General features: G+C 54.2%; 2 protein-coding genes across 2 annotated transcripts; one reads left to right on the top strand and one right to left on the bottom strand.

Annotated features, from left to right (window-relative positions):
* Positions 1-3624: 3624 nt before the first annotated feature.
* D7B24_001775 (uncharacterized protein) lies at positions 3625-6151 on the top strand (the record flags this gene model as incomplete). The annotated part of the gene is made up of 2 exons (XM_028635996.1): positions 3625-3755; positions 3853-6151. The coding sequence occupies 2 exons, from the start codon at positions 3625-3627 to the stop codon at positions 6149-6151; spliced, it is 2430 nt and encodes an 809-aa protein (XP_028491644.1).
* Positions 6152-10330: 4179 nt separating this feature from the next.
* Positions 10331-10893, bottom strand: D7B24_001774 (uncharacterized protein; the record flags this gene model as incomplete). The annotated part of the gene is made up of 2 exons (XM_028635995.1): positions 10331-10343; positions 10391-10893. 2 exons carry the CDS (start codon positions 10891-10893, stop codon positions 10331-10333), a joined length of 516 nt encoding a protein of 171 aa, XP_028491643.1.
* Between the last annotated feature and the right edge of the window lie 3363 nt (positions 10894-14256).

Here is a 14256-nt window from a genome sequence, read left to right as displayed (position 1 = left end):
GGAGGGGGCGCCGGCGAGCGCTTGGTTCAACGCCTGATGCCTTGACAAGACGGATACTGTGTTACTTTCAAATCGCAAGACTCAGACAACGCAGTGTAACGAGCTCAGTTCATCTGAGATGGCTGGAACTGTTGTGAAACGTGGATGCTGCGACTAGCCGATGGATATCAGATGACGACGGAATTTCTTTGATGGACCGCTATGGCCTCGAGCCTAAGCGCTCGTGTAGCTCGTACTGGCCTCTGCTTCATTTGTTATTCTGAGGCTGATTAATCATACAGATGAGTGGCCGGTCAATAAGGGGCCCTGGGTACCCTGGTTGAGCTGGACATCAAATTCAGCCAATGAGTCGGAGAACTTTGGGCAGGACCATTAGACAAACATGCCTCATTCAAGGGTTGGCTGTCGAGCGAGACACCAACACCAATCAAGGGCGAAGCTACTGTGGTCTGGACAGTCGCATCACATCCAGCACGGAACCATGGCCACCCATAAACTCCTCGGCGAAGGCAATTGATACCGTGTTGGAGCTTGTTCATCAAAAACACAGTCGATTGGAAATGAGCCTTGTTAGTCTAATGGATAGCTAGCCACGCGCCCAGGGGCTTTCCAATCCTGTCTTTTCTCGATACGAACGGTCCCGAGCAAGCTTGGTAGCCCAAGAAACGAAGACATGAGCAGGCAGCCAAACGGGCCACGGCCTTGCGATGAGGCTGTAGGGCAGTATGGTGGGCATCAACCACGGGAATTCAAGCCACGTCTATTCGCCCGAACCCCCGAATAGACTCTCTGTTCGGCCCTGATGTGTTCTCGGATTGTTGCCTCGTCGCAAAAATTGGGCACGATGATCTGGTAGTGCAGACCTCGTCATCCTCGGCGGAATTCCATCGACCCATCGTCGAGCCCCAGTGAGGCGTTAGGCGATAGTGCCTCGCCAACACGTAAGCGTTTGCCTATCACTGACGGACAACGAGAATAAGGCGACTGGCGTGTAAAGTCACCGACATCCGTAACGACCGGGCGATAGGCAACGATGTGATGCCTCGTAGACATACCGAAACGAAGTATCGGGAGCATCACGTTCGATGCCATGAGCACCTTCGTGAAGTGCAAGCGAGCATGTGAACACAATCGCGGTGCAGGCGGGTCCGACTCGAGCCGTCCCACAGCTGTTGCGCATTGCAGCGCTGTATTCAACGGCCTGAGCTAGGCAAGCCAGGCAAGCCAGGCACCAGCGCTGAGGTCTGGCCTGCTGCGCCGGGAACGTTTATACGAAGGTCAGCAGGCGAATTCCCTAGCGTACACAGTCAGCGTCAACAGTATTCTGAAGACGTGAAGCGAAGCGAAGCGAAGGAAGGAGGCGAAAGGGCCACCGAAAGTGAGATTTTCAGGGGGGGGGGGGAGCATAGAACGTTGGCTTGTACACGGACGTCTCCTTCGAAGGAACAGCTGCTCATCATGTTCCACACTCGCCCCTCGAGCATGTCTCTTGCCACTCGTCATGGCCGGACTTACGTGTCCGGGTGATGATGGCGCGATGAGGCCCCGAGACCCGACTGACAGTGGTATGACCACCCCAGGCGGCGTGCGGAAAATGTGTCCCAGACGGACGCTATGACTATTACATGATTAGAACGTGGCCATGAGGGAGTGCAGTCACGTACTTAGCTGGGGGTTGAAGTCTCACCGTTTGGGAGATATGTGAGTTGCTCGGTAGCCAAGACACCTGCCTATTTACCTAGCTACCTACCTAGCTTTAGCTTTGTGTTTTGGAGTGGTCGGCGCTCGTGTGGCCAATCTGGTTTTGCTTTGCGTTACACGGGCAGCAGGCTGTACTAGGTGCAAATGCAGTTCTTACAGGCAACAGCCGAGGCAAGATATGCTTCATAAGCGGCACGAGGGGCTTCCGCCACTACCAGATTGATGAGGGCGGAGAAAGCGCTCAAGATGAGGTTCAACTGCAAGCCTGGAAGGGCTGGACCAGTACACGTGGGCTTGTCCGATCGAGGCGCTGACTTGACGAGGCCTCTTGCGTCTAGAACTTCTCATGGAACGATGCATTTCTAATCGACACGGAGGGAGGGCACAGGCTTAGGTATTTGAAGATAGTACCAAGACGCGGCGGATGATCCGGCGATGCCGCTTCGTCTGACCACGGAAAAAGAAACCAGGCCCGAGAGGGTCACAACACAGTTCATTTCGCATGTGTTTGGGGGAGAGAGGGCGGGCGTGCTGGTCTCGGTGGCCTCTACACTTTATCGGCTTCGGCCCTTCTCACTGTCTCACGAATTTGTCAGGTGCTTTACACTTGCCACATATCGGGTTACGGCGCGGGTCACATTCTGGCATGTGTCCGGGTTCGCAGAGCAGAAGTGCAGTCCCCCCAAAGAGAAAAAGCGGCAAAGAAGCAAAGAGGCAAAGAAGCAAAGAGGCAAAGAAGCAAAGAAGCAAAGAAAAGAGAAAAGCACCTCCTCGTCGTCACAAGGCTGGGGGCAGGCTGCGATGGCACACACAGCGAGCACCACAGACCCGAGGCGAATGATTCACTCCCCAGCGGCACTTTCTTCTCGACTTTCTTTTCGACTCTCTTCTCGACGGCGGCGGCGCGCGTTTTGCTGGGCGGTATACAGAAACGCGCGCGGCATGGGGTAGCATGTACACATGGTCGGCAGTCGGTCGATGATACTCTCGTTCGAGCAGGCTGTCTTGTCTGGTGGTGTGTCTGTCGGAGGGTAGATTCTGGCCTTTCGAATGACTAGGATTGGGACCTACCCTTGACGCTGCTGCAGGAATGGGAGAAGGTCGTCCGGGTGGGTGACCGATGGCACAAAGTGCGGGTTGGGACGCGCTTTTAACAAGACAAGCAGAGAAGGCCGGGAACGATCAGGGAGGGGAGGCCCAGAGACATGGAGCTACTGGTATGGTTGACTTGCGCCCCATTTGCGAACCACCAGAGCCGCAACAAGGCAACCACCACTCCACCCACTCGATCGAAGGTGGTGCGCGGATAGATGTCCATACTTGATGCTGCCGAGCCCGACACGCCCACACAGGCAGGCCGCTGGCATGTAAATATATATATATACTCGGGACGGTCTTGATGGACAATGTGGATTGAACCTACAGCGTTGTGCCTCCCATTATTCGCCACTACGCCGAGGCAGCATGACCAGAGCCCAACTGGACCCCGAGCCTGCAGATTTGCCAGCTGTCACGTGTTTCGAGCACCAGAGGTGCCTGCGCCCACGCGCCTCGCCTTGCAACGACCAACGACCGCTGCCTGCATCTCGTCCATTGATTCTGTTCCAGGTTCCAAGACGCACCTCGGCGCGCTCCAAGACGCACCGCGGCGTACGCATGCTTTGACGAGACCGACTTCACAGGCTTGAGACCGAAACGTACATATGCTGCTACTGCCCTGCACCGATAGTCGAGTTTCTCTACTTCGCAGCTTCATCCTGTGGTCCCGTCTCAATGGAGATTGAAGCGAGGTTCAGAAATTACCAACGCAGAACGGCGCGACAGCCCCCCTCATCTCGGGTCGCTTGCCATCTCTGTAACGAGGAGGTCGATAAAACATGGGATGCATATCGAGCTCACTTTTTCCAGAGGCATACCGACCTCATGGTGCCAGAGGGTGGTGATGTGGCCGACGTTGACCGCGCCAAGATGGCGAGAAAGCATCATCAACAAACGCTCGAGAAGAACAACGCAGTCTCCACTTCCACTGAGGGGCCAAGTACCGGCCGCCGCGGGTACGTTCATGTCTTGCTGCCCCCTCCCCCCCCCCTCCCCTCGATTGCCCCCCTCGTTTGAGAGAACCGCCTGACTCCGACTAAAACGAGCGAACAGCAACGCCGCGACGTCGAAAGCACAGAATCCATCGACTTCGCGCGTAGGTGCCCGATCATCAACGACAAGCCGGCCCGAAGACGGCGGTCGTCCCTCGGGCCGCAGGGCCGCCGCCGCCGTCCCGGGGTCCAAGGTGACCCCAGGCTCCCCATCAGCCTCCGTCCGGCCTGGGCAAGCGCCGACGCCAGCACCACAGGCCAGCCTGGACCGGACCCCAGTCTCTCCCACGCAGAGCCTCAAAAGGTACAGCTCGGGTGAGCACAGTCCGCCTAGGCGCTCCAAGGCCCGTCCCTCTCACTCGGCCACGGCCTCGGCCTCGGCCCCGGCCGCCCCTGATGACGTATCGAGACCCAAGTCGACCAGGACTCTGTGGAACCCCGACACCAGTCAGCCCAACCCGAGCCCCAGGGCAGGTGCAGGGGGGGCCAGAGGAGGGCGAGGGACAGGAGGAGGCACGGCTACCCACGCCCAGGGTCCCAAGGGCAAGGCACATCAGTCCAATGCATCGACCAACAAGACGGCTCGCCCGGCTTCCTCCTCTGGCAATCCACCTCCCCAGCACCCACAGGACGATGCTCGCGGCACCCCCGCCAGCAAGAAGAAAGACGACGCGCTCACCATCATCAAACAGCCCGAGACACGGCCCATCAGCCAGGAGCAACTTGTCGCCGAAGTCAAGGGCATTTACGCCGGCCTCGTCATGGTGGAGAGCAAGTGTATCGAAGTCGACAACTTGCAGAACACAAAAGAAGGCACCGTCCCCCTCAATGACGAACAATGGCAGGCCCTCATCGCCCTGCATCGAACCTTGCTCCACGAACACCACGACTTCTTTCTGGCCAGCCAGCACCCTTCGGCGAACAACGCCCTGCGGGCCTTGGCCGAACGCTACGCCATGCCCGCCAGGATGTGGCGGCACGGCATCCACTCCTTTCTCGAGCTGCTGCGGCACCGTCTACCAGACTCGCTCGAACACATGCTGTCGTTCATCTATCTGGCGTACAGCATGATGGCTCTCCTGTACGAGACTGTCCCCAAGTTTGAGGACACGTGGATCGAGTGTCTCGGCGACCTGGGACGGTACCGCATGGCCATCGAGGACGACAGCATGGCCGACAGGGAGGTCTGGACTGCCGTCAGCCGTCACTGGTACAGCAAGGCATCCGACAAGTCGCCGACGACCGGCCGGCTGTACCATCATCTTGCCATTCTTTCTCGGCCCAACGTTCTGCGCCAGCTGTTTTACTACTCCAAGTCCTTGGTCGTTCCGACCCCCTTTGTGAGCGCTCGCGAGTCCATCTTGACGCTCTTCGACCCTGTTCTGTCCGAACAGTCTGGCCAGTCCGGCAAGCCTGGCCGCCTGCATGAGCTTGATATGCATTTCGTCTGCCTCCACGCTGTCCTTTTCAAAGGCACAGAGCAGGAGAGGTTCCAGCCCGCCTTCGACAGCTTCATCGGCGGTCTCGATATCCAGATCGCGAGGTATTCCCGCCGCTGGCTGGAGCCAGGTTACTACATCGGCATCTCGAACACATGCGCTCTGCTCAACTACGGCGACCCCTCCAGCACGCTTCTGCGTGCCATGGAGGGCGATCCGTCGGCGGACTACCCGATGGAGGCGCCTGAGGATGACGATCGCTTTGAGAAGGCTCTCCAGCTGAACTACCGAACCCATCGAGTGGTGTGGCGCCGGTTCGGTGACCCTAGCATCCTTGCCTACCTTCACACAACCCTCGTTCCGATCTATCATCTCATACGTTCGCGGAACACCATTGGCAGGCTGGAGGCCAGCATTCCGTGGAAGCTCCTGTCAGTTCAGCTCAATACTATTATTGCAGCGTCTGGCAACACCATACGTTTTGAGGACCATGAATTCCCAGGGCCGATCAAGGGCGAGCCGCCTCGTCCGCTACCTGAAGACTTCGCCATGCGTGGTATGATTTGGACCAATACATACTTCCCAACGAAATGGTTCTCCAACGATAAAATCGACGATGACGAAAAGTACTTTGAGGTTGCGTCCATGACGGAGGAGAGACGCATCCGGATATTGTGGATTGGCTGCCAGATTGCGCGGCGCGAGCGATGGCTGCACTATGATTTCGAGACGCATCAATTTGCGGTATCGCCCGAGTATGACGAGAACATCGATGAGCTTCCTGCCGCTGCTGAACAGGTCGCCCCGGCGGAGAACGACGAGGCCATGACGGAGGAGCAGACAGCCACCGACGAGCAAGACGTGACGGGGAAAGCCATGGATCTGATGGACGTTGACGAACAGACTGTGTCACAGCCGTGATTTGATATTGGTGCATCCTTGGACCTGTGCACCTGGCGTCGAACCAGCTCGACGTGCGAGGCGCGACGAGGACGTTCAAGGTAAGATCTTTCACGCCATCGCCCTGGCACTTCTGATGCGGGATCCTCGGTTCTACCGGCACAGAGTTCCTCTGTCTGTCATCAGCCTCACACCACGCTCCCGATGGCCTGGAACGCCCCCGATGGCCTGGAACGCCCCCGATGGCCTGGAACGCTCCCAATGGCCTGGGAGATGTAGTGCGAGCCAAGGTTACTGGACCTTGAGGATGATCTTGGGATTACTCCCATCTCCAAAACTAGGACTTGAGGTTGATGCTCTCAATTCCTTGCCCAGCCCTCCTGGACATGTTGGAATCTCGATCCTGGCAAGCATTCGATACCAATAGTCGTATCAACGACTCGGACGTAGCTTATGCCTCGAGAATCACACGCGAAGGACAAATTATATACGTTAATGAGGACGTGTACCTGTCGCCTTTGGTGCGGACTCACCTATCATGTCTTGAAGACCTTTTTCGAATCATACTTCATCAGCACAAACCCCGCCAGTCGAGACTGCTGGTCGTTTGCCGACCAGTTTTGCATACCTGCGGTTTCCTCACAAGACGTCGTCGGACTCAATTCATGGGTACATGACCTCGAGCCTGGACCAATCTCTCGCCATATCGGGCACATGAGATCCATGATCCAACCAGCGAGTCTTTGAGCGTCACATGCTCGGTCTTGTTGGGACACACCTGGATCTTGCTCACCCTGATGTACTGTATCATTGGGGTCATAAACGCCGATGGCAACGGCCGCCCCCGGTGTCGCTGCTCGTAAAAGTATTTCATTCTATCTTTCATTATTTAATATGTGTGGCTCATCATTGGTCACTACGGTCTATTTTCAGTTTATCAGGAGACATCTCATTTTAGGGTAGAGGAGCCTCTTCTTTTAGGGATTGTTCTTTCAGGAACAACAGCCACTCGTCGTTGAGTTGACTTCTTTAGGGGGAACTGATTCATCCTCGTCTAGAATAAGCGACGTTGGTCTCTGATAGTAGAATCAGAGCGCGAGTGGGATTCACAGGCCCATTCGCGAAGACCAACTATCCATGCATTGGACCTATTGCAGCGTTGTTTTTGGCGGTTATTTATATGGGTTTACACGTTACTCGCTCAAGGGAGACTGCGAATAGCTGGAGCCACAGATCAATCAAGTCAAAAACCACTTAAACCACTGGACCTAGTAAACAGAGCTTGGAGGCACAACCAAAGCTACGGAGAAGTGTCATGTAAGCAGCGGAACCCATTCAACACCAACTACGAAATGCGTATTTCCAAATAGCCAACAGCGAACAGCCAGACAATGTGCAAATGACTATGTCAAGCAACGCATGGTAACTCAACAGCGTGCTTGCCGGCAAAGCATTGACCCATGGGCATACCTAGGCAAAGTAGGCCAGACTCACCGAAAATAGGCGATGGAAGTTCATTTCCTTGATGGTTGCACGAAATATGACACAAAGTTGGGGGCGGTCGCCTGAGAATCTGATTAGCGCCAGCACCACACCGAACTTTCAATTCCAATGCTTTCTTCTTGTCACAGGCTTACAGCTTTACAGCCTTCGGAGACATGCCGTCTTTCGTCTTCCCCTCTTCACGCCGAGAGCGAGGTCCACTGCATCGATTGGTTCAGGGGGCCAACGAGAGGCCACAGTCGAGGTGTAGAGAAAACAGATATGTGAACTATGTCGAATCGGGCGCCACAGCGGGCGTCCTTGGAAAAGTTCCTGTTTGCACTTTCCTACATATGATACCATCGAATGACTGCCGCTCCAATGGCATTACCACACCCAGCATGATTTCTTTTCCGAATCTCGGTCACCGAAACATTACACCGACTCAATAATGCATCAGGCTGGAAAGTCAAAGTCCTATCATCGGTCACACCCGCACTCCCATCAAAAATAGCTGCAAAGTTCGACACACCCAAGCATGGATCAGCACGTCTTACGCTGGTAACTAATGCAAGCTACATGAATAAGGCGGCTTGTTTGGAGAAGCAAGAATATTTGTAGTTGCGCATTTGCGCACACCGGCTCACTTTCGCAAGGCTGGCGCAGCCTGACCCGTTGGAGTGGGGTGGGGTGGGGGATGGGGGGGGGGGGGGGCTGAAGACCGCGACAGCCAACGGAACAAAGGTGACCTCTTGCTCGGCCCAAGCTGGCTGTGAATTGCTTGTTTCCGAAAAAGCAACGTATTTGAGACCTGCCTGTCTACATTTATGTGGACCGTCCGCAATACTCCTTGTATACGCAGTGCTCCCGGCAATGCCTTCCTTGACGCGCCTGTCCTAAAGTCGGTGTATGAAGCAGAGTGAAGAGGTCTTTTTTCACACGCGGTCGGCAGGCAATAGATCACAGGTAAGGGTTTGTACTACATCTAAATTCTGGCCCACTGCAGCTCTCATACACGCATTCTCGCAGTCCTAGCCCGCTGTTCCATGGCTCCACAGGGGTCTCCTCACACCTGACGCCGTTTGGGGAAGGTTTGAAGAACCGGAGGGAGAGAATTTCATGGATATAGAATGCAAGTTTGTTTTAAGTATCGATAACGTCGCCCAAGTCTTGGTCTCATTTAACTGCCATTGTGAAAATACATATGCTGCTTGGCTGGCAAGGCTGCAATCCATCTGAGCTGTTCCTGTCTTCAACGCAGTGGCTCCGGCTAGATTCGAGCATTTTCATTTCATGATGCCGTACACACGATCTGACACTGACACGATCTGAAACTGGCTGGAAAGAAGAGTTAAAAGGGGGATTCATGGACGCTCTTCTGAAAGCCAGCCTCCGTGTCAAGTCTGACACTGCCAGGTGAGCCACGGTGCAGCAGGCTAGCCAAGACATAAGGGCCACGAGAACGGATACATAAACACTGAGGAGTGCCCTCCGAGCTACGGAGGGCCAGACTTCGGATGCATTCCGACCCCATACCTATATTCTATTGCCGCGGACTACGTGTGGACGACCTCCTCACCTGCTCCGTATCAAGCACTGACAGATGCCCGTGAGACGACCTAACGCAACCTGCTGGAGCAGGATATGGGAGAGAATCTTAATTGATGAGAGAATAGATGCCACTTTCTGACTCTTGAAGAGCTGGGCGACACATCTCACTCAGCCGTGAGCTTGCTGTTGCAAAGCTATGCGATTGAGGGAAAAGGGTACGATACGTATTGAATCAATGCATAGATCAAATCGATTTGCATTCGTAGAGACATAATCTTAAAGTATGCAATCCAGACGGTACATAATTCTTGCTCCCAAAGCGACCTCCTGAAATCTATTTCCCCCCAATAAGAAGAATCCGCAGAAAGTGTGCTGAGCAAGCGCACGCATCAAATACACAACTGAGAAGTGACGCAGTGATCATTGGCCGCTCAAGAACATAAACGAATTACACGAAGTCGCGTTGAGATGACAAGAAGCTAAAGTAGCACAAGCCCGTGACAGAAGCAGAGTCGGTAGATATGTTAGGAAGACAAAATATGCTAGAGGTCAGCTTGCAGCCCTCAAATTCGAGGTTCAATCAATGTATCCTGTTGTCCGTTTCACACTCTCAGAGATTAGAGACAGTCAATGCATACACTGGCAACAAGTCATTGAGCCATACATGCTGTCTGGCTCAAGGCCATAATCGCCCTCACCAAACGCAATTCATCACCTGTGGGGACTGCCTTGGCCCTGCGAAGCTGGCTTGTCATTTGCTCTTGAAGAAGAGTTCTTTCGTCAAATACAGGGACGACGACGTCAGGGAACTCTGAATCCTGTGTTCTCCAGAGTGTCGTGTCCGTTTCCCCAGTTGTCGAAGACCCGACTGACCATGATGGTACCTCGGATCTTCTAGAGTCAGAGGTCGTACATTCATGGGAGAACATAGAGCCAAGAGGTTGGCATTGCTGCGTGAAACTGTTCTGTTGGACGAGTTGTTGTATGGATGCCCTTCGTGACGGACTCACGACTGAAGTTGCTGACATTATCGCTGTGGGGGTGATTTCCTTGATCAAGTGTTGACTCTGCAGCCGTTGTGATCTCAATGTGGGCGAAGACAGGGAGCTCCAATGATCGTTTGAATCTTGGGTGAATAGCCAGGATGATGGCATTTGGGCCAGAGGCTCAGTAGGACGTGCTGGCGCTTGTGAGAGGACGATGGGGAGAGATAAGTGCTTTTGGGACTTGTCCTCAATGTCGGCCTTGAGGTCCACAAAAGGGGTAAAGTACGTCAACCTTTGGTTGTTGATGGGGCCATAACTTGTGCTCCGGGCCCAAACATGGCCGATAACGCGATCGCCATCACGGGTCATGAGCCATGCCCCCGAGTCTCCTGGGACACCAACACCTCCGGTGATCCATTCCTCTGTTGACTTTATCTGATCTGCGAGGTCTGAGGACACAGTTTCAAGGCCACCCTCCGGAAGCTGGTGTGCAGCTTCGGTGCTGAGGGTGTGTTGTCTGACTGTCCACTCGCGGTGGTACCCGCCGTTGAAGTACTGGAGTCCAGGAACGTCGGAAGTGTATGCTAAGGAGTAGCCACTAGTGCGGCCGACTCCGTAGACCTCTGTTGTGCCAGAAACCTCGGCAAACTCTGTGACAACGTGTCCCTCGCTCGCTTGAGCGAAACTCGGAGTTGGAATTACATTTCGTCCCGGCCCCTGAATGTCGATCACAGCCCAGTCCATCTCGATGGATATCAATTCTTTGTGCTGAGAGATCCCAGAGAATACAAGAGACGGCCTCAGAGATCCGGAATCGCTCCAGTGCGATACGTGCCCGATGGTTGTCAGAGTGTTGCGTTTACTGAAAGGCTCTTGGTAGAGAAGCTGGTCCAGAGGCGACGGATGCTGGACGCACAAAGGGCGCGACGATGAGCCCAGAGATTCATCATGCTGGTGACGAGTGGTCGTTGCCGATTTCCGTCCCCCAAGGTTCACGAACCCCCCTAGCGATGCGCTGTTGAGGTCGCCTGTCTGGCCAATTGAAGCGCCTGGCCCAGGACAAGACATGTACTGAGCTCGCCGTGGCTGACATGGCTTGTCTCGATCATCCGGACCCGTGCCCACGTGGTTAGCGCATAATTCGATCGTTCCTTGGCAGAACTCCAGCTTGACTGAACGGAATTGCAGAGGTAGAGAATCTACAACCATCCTGGTGATGATCTCCTTCGCGGGAGATGAGGCGCGAGTAGATGAGGTGACGGTGAGGAGTCGTGGGGGGTTAATCGAAGCCAGTTGAGGATAGGTATGTACATCAACCGAGAATGGCCCGACCAGAAGTGTTGGAAGGCTCGAAGCAAGCATTGGGACGATCTCGTTCTCCCAATGCGAAGCAAAATCCTTCGCATCATTGACTCGGATACTGTATGAAGACCTGACGAGACGCGCAGGATCATGTGCCGTTAGCGAGTCTACAGGGCGTACGTTCCTCGGAACTTGACGGTGACCGCGCGTTTGTTCTCCAAATCGGGCTTGGCTGTCCAACTTGACCGCTGGTACTTCGAGGACCTCAGAACCGAACAAGTCTGACGCCATGATGAGGTGAATTCCGAACACGTGCGATGTTGCCTATCGCGTCATGGTCAGCATTTCAAACCTTTGACAGAGCGCCTCGCACTCGTTGTAGACGAAGGATAGCTTCAGCTCACTTGCACTATGGTTGTTTCCGTAGTTGGGACAACCCTGCGGGCATGGAAAGACTAGCTCCAAAGCTTGGGCTGGGGTAACATGAACGAGGGAAAAGATCATCGTTGAACAGCTCTCTCAGAAGCGAAGCTCGTCTATATAGCGGCGGCTGTGCGCAAGTGACGAAATGAGGCTGTCCATCGTGCCTTCTGGTCCAGTCCAGGTATAAGTCCCTGATCATAGGCCCGTGTAGCTAGTGGTTGGCTCTTCGGGATGATGCATTCATGCATGAAGTGGCCAATATTGACGATTGGATGTCCTGGCGCTGGCATTGACGGGCTTCATAGCCAGGCCATGCAACGACTGGCCGCCCTATCTTTATATCTGGAGCTCTGTCGACTGTAGTGGCCGGGGTTGGCCTGTAAAGGAAGTTTGGTGGCTGGAACAAAACAGCCATTCGCGATTGCACTAGTTATACGTGGACCCGTTCGCAGGGCCTTCCAGTGATCGATATGGGATGCAGGTCAGCTATCTTGGTTACTCGCTCAAGCATTGGTCAGTTACCTCTCATCTTTTAGGCCTGGAAGGGCTAAGCTAAATGCAATCACATCACCGCTTGATACGACAAGCTTCCACTGACTGACTACTGGAACCACCTGGCCCTCGGTAAATGTTCGTTGCCGTCGTCTCGCCCGCGATGGTGCCATAGGTAGAAACCCGAACAAGCCCAAGGCACCCCCCCTGCATGCCCAGGCTCTTAGCTTCCACCTCCGCGAGGAAGCAAGGTGCGTGGCTGAACCTATATTCATGCTATTGCCGGGCAGCGGACGGTATCACTTATCTGAGAGCGATGACTGACCCTCTTTTATGGGAGAGGAAAGCAACGCTGTGCGGTCATGGCCACCGAGGCTGTCACTACCAGGCGTGGATAGTACCGAGGCTTGCACACACATTCGAGCATGCGTGATACAATGTCACACATCACCGACTTGTCTGTTTGAATGGAGGCAAGGCGACATGTTGAGGTTGCTGGCCGACGTTCCCAACCTACGGCCATCATACCACTCGCGCTGAATGAATGCCTCGACGTAGATATGCACTTTTGAGATAAGACAACGACTCGATGATATATGAGTTCATACTAATACAGGGGCCGAAACCGGCGTCACTGTTCACATGCGTTGTTACGCACGGATAGTACACTTTGAAAGTGAGGCAAACAACTCGTTGGATGGCGGTATGAAGCTTGATTTCGAATGGCAAATAACACGTTGGCCGTGATTCTTGGTCGAATATTACAGTGAACTTTCATGTGGAGGCTGGGAGAAGTTGTCTCATGCCGTTGGATGTGTTTGTAGACAGGAAGAGCGGTTTGCCTACAGCCTCATCGATACGCGTGGCCAGCATCGCAAGATCGTGAGAAAGCTTCATTTTCGTGACGGCAATCCCCAGGCATACCATCTCATTTTTTTTTTCGCACTTGTCACCACAGGTCCACTGGAAGCGAGAGGGGTGGGAGGGGGGCTAGCACGGCATGGTCAGCACTAGATTCTCGGTCTTTAGGCCTCGATGGCGTGTGCAAAGGCCCCTAAGCACAATCACAAGGTCCCAAACGCTGCCCAGTGCCACCACCATCGCGTTAAGCTCTGGTAACGACCGTTCGGGCAGTGTGTTATGGCCTGGTATCGACCCGCCTCTGACTTTGCCCACAATGCCAAATGGCAGCCATCATTCGCTTTTCAACGCTCGTGATTTTGCCGAGGATACATCGCATCATGGCGAGCGACCGCGAGCATTATAGATCGAGCTAATAGAGATGCTTTCGCTTTTGCAACGTCTCGCGCTATTGAGTGACAATCACCAGAAAGGAAATGCTGCCTAACTGTTACCTGTCGGTAGGTGAGGTGGGTAGCACAGGGTTCTTCCAGCATACCGGCCGCCGGCCCGGTTGGCATGGAGTTATGGTCTCTTCGCCATTCAGTGTGCTGCACCCGCCAGCCAGTTGTTGTATTGAATGTATATTGGTTTCAGAGAGTTCCCTCTGCGATTGATTGCCTCAAACTTATTGCAGGCATATTCACTCATTCGGCAGGCTCGCTTTGTGATCCCAATGTATTCCGTGGGCGCTTCACACCCACTCGGGGGATGACGGGTGGTCGGCTTGTGCGCTGTAGGTGTTTGGGCTCAGGGGGAGCTGAAGACCTTCTACCCAACCACTTTCTACATGACGACGGGATTTTTCCAAGAGGCCCAACACGGTTTGATAGATATAATCATCAAGCCTTCGAGGAATGAGGTCAAACATAACGACCAGGAGAAGTGAGTGACAGCACTATTATGCAGTGTTCGATCCGTTTCCGACGTATTCTGTCGTTCTCCTCTACAGCAGCGCATGGAGCGTAATGAAACACCAGCCTCCAAATG

Source organism: Verticillium nonalfalfae (genome assembly GCF_003724135.2).
Source record: "Verticillium nonalfalfae strain VnAa140/NRRL 66861 chromosome Unknown scaffold_139, whole genome shotgun sequence".
Classification (NCBI taxonomy): domain Eukaryota; kingdom Fungi; phylum Ascomycota; class Sordariomycetes; order Glomerellales; family Plectosphaerellaceae; genus Verticillium; species Verticillium nonalfalfae.
This window is presented reverse-complemented; position numbering and strand designations above follow the sequence as displayed.